General features: G+C 47.0%; 1 protein-coding gene across 2 annotated transcripts; it reads left to right on the top strand.

Moving 5' to 3' along the window:
* Nucleotides 1-2,256: 2,256 nt before the first annotated feature.
* Nucleotides 2,257-10,222, top strand: mios (missing oocyte, meiosis regulator, homolog (Drosophila)). Of its 2 annotated transcripts, XM_037452806.2 has the most exons (12): nt 2,257-2,357; nt 2,841-3,707; nt 3,886-4,375; nt 4,589-4,687; nt 4,841-5,095; nt 6,675-6,844; nt 7,139-7,204; nt 7,343-7,501; nt 8,253-8,405; nt 9,162-9,366; nt 9,601-9,730; nt 10,060-10,222. In XM_037452806.2, the coding sequence occupies exons 2-12, from the start codon at nt 2,889-2,891 to the stop codon at nt 10,148-10,150; spliced, it is 2,637 nt and encodes an 878-aa protein (XP_037308703.1). In that variant the 5' UTR covers nt 2,257-2,357; nt 2,841-2,888; the 3' UTR covers nt 10,151-10,222. The 2 variants fall into 2 exon arrangements, with proteins under 2 accessions (XP_037308703.1, XP_062421682.1); XM_062565698.1 differs by lacking the exon at nt 10,060-10,222 and having other exon boundaries at nt 9,601-10,053.
* Nucleotides 10,223-12,548: the final 2,326 nt, after the last annotated feature.

Raw genomic sequence — 12,548 nt, forward strand, 5'->3', positions numbered from 1 at the left:
CGCTCATGACGTCCACCTTAACTGCGAAAGCACGCATTGCCTCAAGAAGTTTGTGTCCACGTTAAACAAACAAGGCACAGTGTGTTTTTTCATGTGTACTTTCTTAACTTTGCACAGAGCCCGTCTCCCTGTTTCTTGGTGATATTTTGGAGCCGCACGTCGTGGGGTTTTGTTCTTGAAATACACCCCTTTAATCCAGCCAATCAGTGCAGAAAAGAAGATCCCATGTCTCCTTGTCGTCTTATTTCACCCTGCAATGAAAGGAGAAAAAACCACACACAATGCAACGTTCCCTTTGCTTTAATCTACAGCTGTTACCCCATGATTTTCCCAAGCCGCAGGTCAAAACCCGCCACTGAAGTCTCCCTAAAACCAACGCCGGGGTGCTTTCGTGGTGTTGATTCTCAGGCCCGGCCTCACAAAATAACAGGGTTGTAATGACACTGTGCCAGCAGCACCAGGGGAGGAAGGGAGATATTATTCTTCTGCTCACTGCGTTGGATGGCCACATCAGTATCAGGATTACCCTTTAATCCAATATTCACATTCCATTAGTGCAGAGATGAAAAGGAGACAAATTCCACTTCCACCTTCCCAATCGTGGGCGAGAGCAGGCCGTCTGATGTCTGCGTCTCCAAATCAACAGCAGGCAGTAATCTGTGTGTTCGGGAGCGTGGAGGAAGAGATCAGGAACCCCCCCGCCCCCCCGCGGCTGAATACGCTCAAAGATTTAATCAATATCAACATGAAATCCATCCAGATGTTCTCCTGCAATGACACAATTATTTTTGTGCGTCACAAGTTGTCTGAAAATGTACGTTTAGGCATCATGTGAAGTATTTTTCTGGATCCGAGTCTGAGAAAAACTCGTTTTGATGAAACAGAATGAATAGATTTGTTGTGTAAAATTAGATTCATTTTAAAAACACTACACAAAAATAATAACAAATAGCTACCACCAAGAAACCAAGAGACAATCATTCTTTATCTTAAAGATTTTCTACAATCTTCATTTTAAGTCAGCAAATGAGGAATAAATGAGGCAAATAATAAAATACATTATTTAAACGAGAGAAATTGCCGTTGAACTGTTTTTAGGGTTGAATATGAGCAAACCAAGACTCCTAATGGTTAACATTCATCTAAATATATCAGGCTGTGGTGCACCTGTTCTCCTTTTGTTCCTCTCTGGCCTGGTGGTCCCTCGGGTCCCTGCCAATTGGCCAAGAGGTTATTAACGAGCTACAGTGTCACCCCCCCCCCCGCAGTGCCACAGTCTCCTCCCTCCCCCTAAAACACCAAAGATCAGACCCGCTTATTCTGTTAAGATTCCATTGTACGTGCAGAAAATGAAGCGCATGCCCCGGAAGTCGACCTCCTGGTTTCCACGACAACCTGGACGACCCCCGTCAAAGGTGAAAAGGTCATAAAATTGGACTTTCTTGATAAATTGGAACCTGGAGACCTTCAGTTCTGGGTTGGGACGTTCAAACCCAGCTCCCCCTTAAAAATCATTGACCCACTTAAGATCTGCTGCATCAGAAATAAAGAAGGTCTGTTTGTTTGTGTGCTGACTCCCCCTCGTTCCCTTTAGAGCGGCTGTCCCTCTGAAGCCTCGGTCACCTGGAATTAACAATCGTTACTAGTATCCTATAATTATGGGAAAGATTGGCTTCTGTGAGAAACTTACTGGACTTCCTTGAGGGCCCCTCTCTCCTCTTTCACCCAAACACGCTTCAGCCCTGTGGACACTAAGTCAGAGAAGAAAGAAAAAATTGTGAATGAATGTGATGTGATATATGATGCTGATAATGTGCTTCATAAAATGCCACCAAGAAGAGTGTCAATCTATTAAATTAACATGAATACCATGCGATGTTATTGGTCTAAATTCATTAAAATGTTAACACAGTGCACATAAGTGACCAAATCTGGCATTAGTACAAACACAATATGTAACGTTAAGCATATTACAGAAGCATTGGGGTGTTTTTCCACCCCAGGGAGTCTCAGTAACAGACGTTTTGGAATTTAAATTTGGAGGACTAATACAATCTTTGCTTTGGCTTTTGGGGAGTTGGGTTTTGGAGGCTGTGCGTCCAAAACGACCATCAAAATGATTTAGACGCTCTAATATGAATTATTTGCATCGATTTCCACACACTTTGTACCGGCGCCCTCTGGTGGTAAACGGCGCGCACAACAGAACCTGACCGGAACTTTGGTATATAAAGTTCGTAACCCCACGGACGTGTTTTGGTGTAACACACAACATTAAGAGGCGCTTGGAGTGTCCCTGATCGACATGTGCACACCACATTGTTATTCCCTCACTCGTTTAAACTATCTTCACGTTTGTAAGTAACAACATAATCATTAATACCGTAACATTGTGTAACATATTTTTAACTGTTAGCGAAGGCCGCGCTAGCTAAACGGGTTTTCTGCTAGCTTGTCCTTCACTCGTTAGCATTAGCTTAGTGGAATTAGCATGTCAACAAACTTTGGACTTTAGTTTTAGCTTTGTCACACAGTAAACAAGCTGCATATTTTACCGCACGTGGTTCTTTTTTTAATCTCAAACCAACACTTTTCAAACTAGCTCGTTAGAATTAGGTTGCTAACATTTTTGCTTTGCAATTACAAGCAGTAATGCTTACATATTTCAACAATAGTTTAGCTAACGTCAATATGAGTTACACACTCAAGTTAAAAACATGTTACATGTTTGTGTTATTTGTCAGTCTTGTGTTTTGGTCAAGCTATATTTATATATTTTCGTCACTATCACGAGTATTTATTCATGTGCTGCTTTCTTTGCTCATCTGTCCATATTCCAGGTTGGAGAAGGCAGATTTTGTTGAGATCCTTGTAGCTTCTTCTGCATCATGAGTGGCTCCAAGCCAGACATCCTGTGGTCTCCTCACCACCCGGACCGCTATGTTATCTGTGACTCTGAGCTGGGACTGTATCGCATCGGACCCGTGGGGAGCTCAGAAACCAAACCCGGCACTCTCCCGCTCTCCGAGGAAACTGCTGCCACTTTATTGGCCATTAACTCGGACACCCCTTACATGAAATGTGTGGCCTGGTACCCGAAGCATGAGCCAGAGTGTTTGCTCGCTGTGGGCCAAGCTAACGGCAGGGTGGTGCTCACCAGCCTGGGTCAGAGCCACAACTCCACGTATAAAGACCTGGTGGGGAAAGAGTTTGTGCCCAAGCACGCCCGGCAATGCAACACTTTAGCGTGGAACCCGGTGGACAGCAACCTGCTGGCTGCCGGCTTGGACAAGCACAGAGCAGACTTCTCCGTCCTCATATGGGACATCAGCAGCAAGTTTTCCCCAGAGGCCAGCGTGGCCTCCGAGAAGAGCCGCTTTTCGGCCGTGGAATTGGACTCGAGCACCGTGGTGACCAAGCCGCTGTACGAGTTGGGCCAAAACGATGCTTGCCTGTCCCTCTGCTGGCTGCTCCGTGACCCAAAGCTGCTGTTGGCCGGCATGCACCGCAACCTCGCAATTTTCGACCTGAGAAACACGAGCCAGAAAACATTCGTCAACACTAAGGCCATCCAAGGCGTGACGGTGGACCCACACTTCCATGACCGCGTGGCCTCTTTTTTTGAGGGTCAGGTGGCCATCTGGGATCTGAGGAAGTTTGAGAAGCCCGTGCTCACGCTCAACGAGCAGCCAAAGCCGCTCACTAAGGTGCGTTTGTTCCCAAGGAGATGAGAAAAACGTTCATGCTCTGTCCGGTTAAAGTTGGGATGAAAAAAATGAATAAAAACGCTTTCGGGGATGTTGTAGAAACATTAAACAGCAGATTTAAAACAGACAAACAGAAAGTTGCCTGTTAACAACATGCTCATTTCCTTCGTCGTTTCAGGTGGCTTGGTGTCCAACTCGTAACGGCCTGCTGGCCACGCTGACACGCGACAGCAACATCATCCGCCTGTACGACATGCAACACACGCCCACGCCCATCGGCGACGAGACGGAGCCCACCATCATCGAGCGCAGCGTGCAGCCGTGTGAAAGCCAGATCGGCAGCTTTGCCTGGCACCCGTCCTCTCAGAACCGCATGGTGGTGGTGTCGGCGGCCAACCGGGTCATGACCGACTTCACCGTGTTCGAGCGCATCTCGCTCGCCTGGAGCTCCACCACCTCGCTCATGTGGGCGTGCGGCAGACACCTGTACGACTGCGCGGAGGACGGAGCAGAGGGAGTGCAGGGCGCCATCGAGAAAGACATCGCCACGAAGATGAGGCAGAGGGCTCAGTCCAGGTACGGCCACGATACCGCCCAGGTGTGGAGGAACCACCTGCTGGCGGGGGGCAACGACTCGCAGCTCAAGTGTCTGTGGTACGATCTGTTTTATATCCTTTTTTTGATGGGATTATTTTGACAAAAATGTCTGATCAATGTTTTGGAAAAGCCATTAACTTTTCCTCTGCTTTAGTCCAGTTTGAGTTTGAGTACTGTGATAAAGTTTGGTCTTAATCCTGGTTCTCAAGCACCTTCACTTTCTCTGCGCGATAAGCATGCTGTTTGAAACGCAACATCCGTGACAATTCCTATAAAAGCATCACATATGAAGCTGTGTGCAGAGGACCTGGAGCTGAAGCTTCAGGGGAACAAACAGTCGCTGGTCCACTCCGGTATCAAGAACATTGTGAAGACCAGCTCGGGTAAGTCCAGCGACACACCGACAAGCAAAAGGGTACAGACATACAACCACAAGAATGAAGAAAAGGCAAAGTGCTTTAAGTAGGTCCCAATTTAAGTGCTAACAAAGTGCTACCTGGTTTGAATGCACCGCTTATGCCCCCCCCCCCCCTTAGGTACAACAGAGAGCCGCAGGTGCTGGAGCGGTTCAGACCGGCAGACCGATGTTCCCCGGTACCACAGCGAGGAGCGCTGCCTCGCCCTGCGGCTCTGCGGCTGGATCAGCAAGGGACCCGACATCGACGTGGAGGTGTTCCTGCGATCGCTGGAGCACGAGCGCGAGTGGGAGCGAGCGGCCGCCGTGGCTTTGTTCAACCTGGACATCCGCCGGGCCATCCAGATCCTCAACAAGGGGGCCACCGCCGAGAAGGGTGAGTGGGTGGAAGAAGTGGGAGAGAGAGAGAGAGGGGGGGGAACCAAGTATGTCCTTAAAGTCACGGTTTGACCGGAAGGAATCGTGTTTCCGACCAAACGCATTGAACTGTGTGATTATTGTTTATGTTTAAGTCGTAGATTATTTTCGTGGTTCAATCCAAGAAAAATCTCCATCACAATTTCTACTGAAGATCTTAAATATTATGGTTTAATTCTTTAGCTGCGATGTCCACAGATGCCTCTGGTAGTTGGTCCATAAAATATCTCCCTCTCTTCGCCCAAGGATGCTGAAATTTGTCTGTTGACATATAATTATATCATATAGTTGTTCAAAATAGAGGAGGCTTTAAATCAATCCGGCCAATTAAAAAATGATAACATAACCAACTTTCTCTTAGTGAGATCCTATTGATTTGTAGTAAAGAGTGATCTGCCTCTGCATTATTGTGCTTCTGTAACGTCATGCTGCTTTAACAGGGAACTATTTAAGCAACATTTTATAAATGTTTTCAGGTCCAGATTGTGTTTAAAAACGGCTCGGAAGTAGTTGCCCATAAAGCTGGGCTTGGTAAACATAGTTTATGCCTCAGCGTCTGTTTTCCTTCAGTTTCTCAACAAATTAAGTTAAACTCTTTAGGAATTTAAAAAATGTAACAGCAGGAGATGCTTGTTTTCCACACAACACTCGTCCTGCAGAGCCTTTCACACCCCGAGGATTAACAGCAATACGGAGAGAACTCTGTTGTTCACGTATGTCGTCACTTTGGAAAATTCCACGAATGCAGGTCAAATGTTTTCCACTAATTTTCAGAACATGACTGACGGGCCACTTCATTAGATACGGTGTGTCAGCAGAGGCGTCTGAACAGGGTTTGTTCTCGAGCAGCAGCAGCAGCTGTGCTGCACATCGGGCGCCTCAAAGCGATCGAGCAAGGTGACCGTCGAGTTTCATGAGTGACTACGAAATATGAAGCTACAGCCACGAGATGCTGATCTTATCTTAGAGCTAAAACAGTTTTTATTCAAAAAAACTACCACCACCTCTAATGCTCACTAATTTATATCTTTTTTGTTTACAAAAGCCAATTTGTTAAAATGTACTTTAGATATTCTTTGAAGTTAATTTTTAAACCCTTTATGCTACGCTTACTGGCTGCCGTCTGTAGTTCCTCGTTTACTGTGCACTCATGAAAACGGATATGCGTAGTCAAATTACTTGATTAAATCATTGACCGTTTTCTATATTAAGCAATGCATGGCCCTCCGCACCCCTGGAAAGATTAGGGATTTACGTTAATATAAATGAAAGCCCTTTTGTTTTAATTCCTCTCCCTGATCAAGGACGCAGCATCAAGTTGTTTACGATATGAGCGAACCATAAAACAAATGACTTGTTGAATTCATCCCTATGTCTCAACTTATTTTCCATCGTGGCAAAAAGCTAAATCATTAACACGTTCCTTCGTTAGAAGTTCCAACATTTTTTCTTTTTTTGTCCCACCACAGGGCTGCATTCAGATTAAAGGCTATCCACATAGTTAATTACCCCCGGCGTGTCTGGCTCCTTCTTCCCAGGTGACCTGAACCTGAATGTGGTTGCCATGGCGCTGTCGGGCTACACCGAGGAGAAGTCCTCCCTGTGGAGGGAGATGTGCAGCTCCCTGAGGCTGCAGCTGAAGAACCCCTACCTCTGCGTCATGTTTGCCTTCCTCACCAGCGAGCCCGGAGCCTACGACGGCGTGCTGGTAGTGAATCTCTTCCTCTCAGCGAACCCTCGTGGCTCTAATGCGGACACGAGGAAAAGAAGGAGGCTCTCTCGGCTTTTTGAATCGATAAGGTGTAAAATAGTTTCCTGCGGAACCGCGTTCCCGATTTTAACGTTACAGGCAAAAGGGTAATTGGTGCCAAATACGGAGACAAACGCTGTGTACTGAGTGCAAACGTAGATTAAAGCTTTTCATCCAGCAAATAGCGTGAAGCGAAAATGATTCATTTTGAAACGACGAGGAGAAGTTGACATTTCTTTGTCTGTATTTCAGCTTGAGAGCAGTGTTGCCGTGCGGGACCGCGTCGCCTTTGCCTGCATGTTTCTCAGCGACTCACAGGTGACAACAGGAAGTCAGACCATCGTTATGCACGCGTCACATCCTTTAACAACATTTCCTACTTGGTTTGCTTTGATGTTGCGTTCCTTTTTTGATTTGTGATGTATTTGTAAATCTCTCTGTGGTGTGTGGCTGCAGCTTCCTCGGTACATCGACAAACTGACCAATGAGATGAAGGAGGTGGGCAACCTGGAGGGCATCCTGCTCACAGGTTTGACTAAAGATGGCGTGGACCTCATGGAGAGCTACGTGGACCTCACGGGGGACGTCCAGACTGCCAGTTTCTGCATGCTGAAGGTACCGAAACGTAGTCACGGCTTAGTTAATGTTTAGTTTTTTTATTTTTGTTTCATTTGACCTCGATTATAGGTCCCGTGGCGAGCCTCTTGGCTCCTTGAGAAAGCATTTCGGGCGATTCAAAGTTACAATCCGAATGATTGAGGATGACGTGGGGTCACGTTAAATATAAAAATGAAGCCAAACAACTTTTTAATGTTTGGGTGTGTGATTCAATTTCTGCCAAATAGTTCTCTGGCTTCATACAATGTTAAAACTATTTATTTTTTAAATTGGTTTCATTTATATTTTTAAAACCTCAGTTGACCACAAGGCAACGGTCAGTTTGATCACGCCGCAGAAGTGCCCAAAAGCACATGCTAAAAAGCTTTCTTTGTTTCTTAAAGGTCACAGCTGTTTTCTTAACCTAGTTTTCCACTCTAATAACAACCTGAAGCGAGCAAGAGTCGCCTGCTCTCAAGCTCTCGTTTCTAGGAAGAAAGTCAAAGCAACGGAACGGGTCTAATAACTTATTTAAAATCATTTTTTCCCCCTGTCCTAACCTGCTACTGAATGCAGGGTACAAGTCGCCCACTACTTGTGCGGTAGATGTTTGTACTTCACACACATTTACAAAAACATGTACACATTGCACCGGCGGGACGATGTGAGACGCTGCCCGGTCCTGTGACCCGACATGCTTCCCGGGTCCTGTGACCCGACATGCTTCCCAGCGCAATGCGTACACTACGAAATGACAAAATTCCAACAGGGTTCCCCGAGTGACGTGTTGAAAGACCCTCGAGTCCAATGCTGGATCGAAAACTACCGCAACCTGTTGGATGCTTGGAGGTTCTGGCACAAACGGGCCGAGTTCGACATCCACCGAGGCAAACTGGACCCCAGCTCCAAACCCCTGGCCCAGGTAACGGACATCCGGGGGAAGATGTGCTCATTGTTTTAGGGTTAGGGTTGTGCCCAGCATGCATTTCGATGGTGTGACAGGTCGTATCATGGCACGCTTTACTTGGTTGGTTTAACATTCAATTAGGATCTCCTCTCAATATACTCCACAGTGTGTACATAAGGTAGTACTAGTACATGCCTCCCAAAGATCTCTTCAGCTCTCACATACCTCTTCACTCCTGGATTATCAGCTATTCACCTGACAATTGACACTGGATGGATTTTCTGCTTTTATGGGCCGTTTGTCGCTCTTGAATGAAAGCGATTGTACACTCTAGCCATACATTTTCACATTTGATCATTGCGACTCCCATGCGATCAGGCACTGGCGAGCTCACTGTCTAGTTTGTTTACAGCCTTAGATAGTGTGATGCTTGTGCGGTTTATTACAGCGCAGGTAATTTGTGCCAAGCAACACCCACAGCTCTGCTGCTCTCCAAATCGTGTCATGAAAATCTGTGTTCTAGCGAGCGATCCTCCTAGTTTCCTCCGATACGACGCACACTGTACCTAAGTACATCCGGCACACCTCGGCAACGCCCAAACTGACATTCCAATTTTCACAGTTAAGCAAATTAGGAATATCTCTGTTATCTCGCTCGTATCTCGCCGTCCCCTCAGGGGTTAAAATCAGACAGCTGTCAAGCGTTCCCTCGACAGGTGTGTGTGTGTGTCTGTGTGTCTGTGTGTGTGAGCTGCGACTTCTGTGCGACAGGTGTTTGTGAGCTGCAACTTCTGCGGCAAGTCCATCTCCTACAGCTGCTCGGCGATGCCGCACCAGGGCCGCGGCTTCAGCCAGTACGGGGTCAGCGGCTCGCCCACCAAGTCCAAAGTCACCAGCTGCCCCGGCTGCAGGAAACCGCTGCCCCGCTGTGCCCTCTGCCTCATGAACATGGGCACACCGGTCTCCAATTGCCCAGGTAAGCTGGCCTGCATGGGTGGGGGTTTGCGGGGCAGATGTGCTCATATTGGTGCAAGTGTTTATGACCGAGCATTTCTGCGGACTTTGATCCTCAGAGGCAGCTGCACCTGGAGGTTCAGTGGCTTATCCAGTTTTTTTTTTTCTTCAAATGTTTTTATTGCTGTGCTCACACCTACGTTTGCGTTTATTAAATGAATGGCTTGTATTGACTTTCGAGGAATCCTTTTGACAGGAACGGGGAAGTCCGACGAGAAGGTGGACTTGACCAGGGAGAACAAACTGGCTCAGTTCAACAACTGGTTCACCTGGTGTCACAACTGTCGACACGGCGGCCACGCCGGCCACATGCTCAGCTGGTTCAGGTGGGGCGCTCTCGACGGGACGCGTGGATCCCTGGTTCTCGCACCTTGTCGTCAGTTAGATTTTTTTTTTAAATTTGGACCAAAGATAACCACGACGGAAGAAAGTCTGTACCCATCAGTGCTAGTGCAAATATTTTTTGCATTAGCCAAAATAATGTCTCTCCCCAAAAGCCTCTTTGGGGGCTTCTAGTCAACAGAAGGTTCTCTTGCCCTGCAACGACATTCTGTCTTCGTTTCTCCACAATATACCAACCTCTACTACCTACCGTTAAGTCATTTTTCTTACTCGTGTCCATGTTTTTTAATTGACCCTCACGTATCCGTTACAGAGACCACATGGAGTGCCCGGTGTCTGCTTGCACGTGTAAATGCATGCAGCTGGACACCACGGGGAACCTGGTGCCGTCAGACAGCAGCTAAACGGGGCGCGCTCGTCCGAAAGCGAAGCCCCCCCCAAAAAAAACAACAACAAAAAAAAAAAAGCCAGAAGCCGACCGGAGGGCCTCCACCTTTGAGGCCGCCACGCAGCGACCACCGAGGGGGCGCCGGACAACGGGTGCCAACGGTGTGCACCTCTGAGGTGGCTGCTTGAATTGATCAACGTACTGTTTAAGTGGTGTCTGATGTAAAGTTATAACAGAGCCCTATATGAAGAAGGGAAAGTTGTGTGTGTGTGTGTGTGTGTGTGTGTGTGTGTGTGTGTGTGTGTGTGTGTGTGTGTGTGTGTGTGTGTGTGTGTGTGTGTGTGTGTGTGTGTGTGTGTGTGTGTGTGTGTGTGTGTGTGTGTGTGTGTGTGTGTGTGTGTGAGAGACAGACTGATCTAACTAACTGAATCAATGACGGAAAGGGAGTAAATGCAAACTCACTGCTCTGCAAATGTAAATCCCGACTCGGGGGAAACATAAGAGCTTCAACCAACCTCTCCCACACTAACCTGAATCAGGACTATAGTTTTATTGTGGAAAGAAAAAAAAACATCTGATCAGAGGTGCTAATGTCTGCGAGATGTACATGTTAACGGGCTTGTTTTTTAATGCTATTTCATGACTTGTGTTTGTCCCACGAAAGGATCTTCAAATACCTCATGAAAGCATTGCCGGGTGGGTGGTGGTGGTGGTGGTGGGGGGGGAGGGAGTGTAGCGTGCACAATAACACCATCTTGCTCTCTTCGTGTTCCTCTGTGCCACTCTTCATCTGGTATTGTGTGCGAGGCCTTCCAGTGTTGGAAGGGGTGGATGAGGAATTGGAGAAGGTGAGGGGAGGAGGACGAGGAGGAGGGTGAGGCCGATAGGGAGCCGGGGGGGGTGGGAGGGTTCGCGTCTGCATTCACCAGCCCACTCCAGGCCCGTGGTCCATGAAAAGAAGCTCGCCAGAAAACGGCAGCTGCTCGGCACTCTGACAAGACCCTCCAGATTGTTCCCTTCATAAAGAACCTCAGCTGCCGGAACACTATTGACTCAAAGAGAGGGCGAGGAAACAGACAGCCTGCGCCCCCCCCCGCAACCCCTCCGACACACACAGGCCGACCCTCTTTTTTTCTCTCTGCGGTGCCCAAATTGCAACCCCACAGAAAAAAAACTATGCATACCACACATCAATCCAAGGATGGGTGCCGTCTGTTGGGGTTGAGGGGAGGGGAGGGGGGGGGGCGGCCGTGTGTAAGCCGCATTGTAAATGGATTTTTCTCTCTTTCTCTTTGCCACCCTCCCCGCTCTGTCACTAACCTAGGGAGCCATTGTAAGTGAGAGGCGGCCTGCACCAGAGCTGGCTAAATCACTTAGTCATGGAGTAGGGAGGAGGTGAGGAGGAGGAAGAGGAGGGTGGGTGGAGGGGGGGGGGCACAGGAGCTACTGTATGCCGCTCTTCGTGGTGTGGGAGGTTTTATAGGCCTGCATGCCCTTTTGTGAACTATTTTGAAGTGGAGCTGACAAATTGGCGAGCCGTGTAGCGTCCCGAAAAATACAGGGTGGCTGGAATTTCATCCTTTCAGTGTATCTTGTGTTTGCCTTTTAAATAAATTCCAAGTGACAAATTGGGAGCTGTGCTGAATGGGGAGTTTTCCATAAGTTTACATGGTTTTAGTTTCATCATGATGTTTCATAGAAACAGATGGCGTGGGCTTTTCTATCCTGTGGGTTCTTTTAAACACCGTTCTCCCATGGGAACTCTCACAGACTGTCTGTGCAGGCTGAAAGATGGACACCGCTGTTTACAAACAATACATTTTGTTCATTGAATGTAGTAATACATGTGTTGATCTTGAAAGATGATTCTTAACCTTCAAAACAGCAGTTAACAGAAGAATATTTCCACTTGATCCCTTGGTAGAAGTTCTGGAGCCTTTAGCCATATGGCAGTCTTAATCATCGGCTGAAATTTGTCCAGTTGTCAAATTTCGTTCTTGTCTATATGTTGGCTCGAAAGCTGAGACGAAAATACACTTGTGTCCTTAAAGAAAAACAATATTTAACTGCCTCAACACAATCAAAATCAGTTTGACAAAGATATACAGTTCTCACCAGGTTTTTAAAAAATCAGTTAAATTGTGTATGCAACGATGGAATAAATATTGTTTACATAATAGTTTGTGTTTTTATTTAATGGCAATGTGCACAAGAAGAAATCCGCGAATCTGCTTTTCCACAACTGTGCAAACGCCATCTGCTGAACGAGGTCGTGTGACGTTAATAATGACTGAGAGCTTTTAACGGCTCCTAATGTTCAACAGTTTTATGATTAACAGGTACATACTATACATTACACACAGAGGCGGCACACGTGTATAATAGTTTGGGTTTTTACCGTATGTATGGTTTTA

This window comes from Pungitius pungitius, chromosome 11 (assembly GCF_949316345.1).
Source record: "Pungitius pungitius chromosome 11, fPunPun2.1, whole genome shotgun sequence".
In the NCBI taxonomy this organism is placed as follows: domain Eukaryota; kingdom Metazoa; phylum Chordata; class Actinopteri; order Perciformes; family Gasterosteidae; genus Pungitius; species Pungitius pungitius.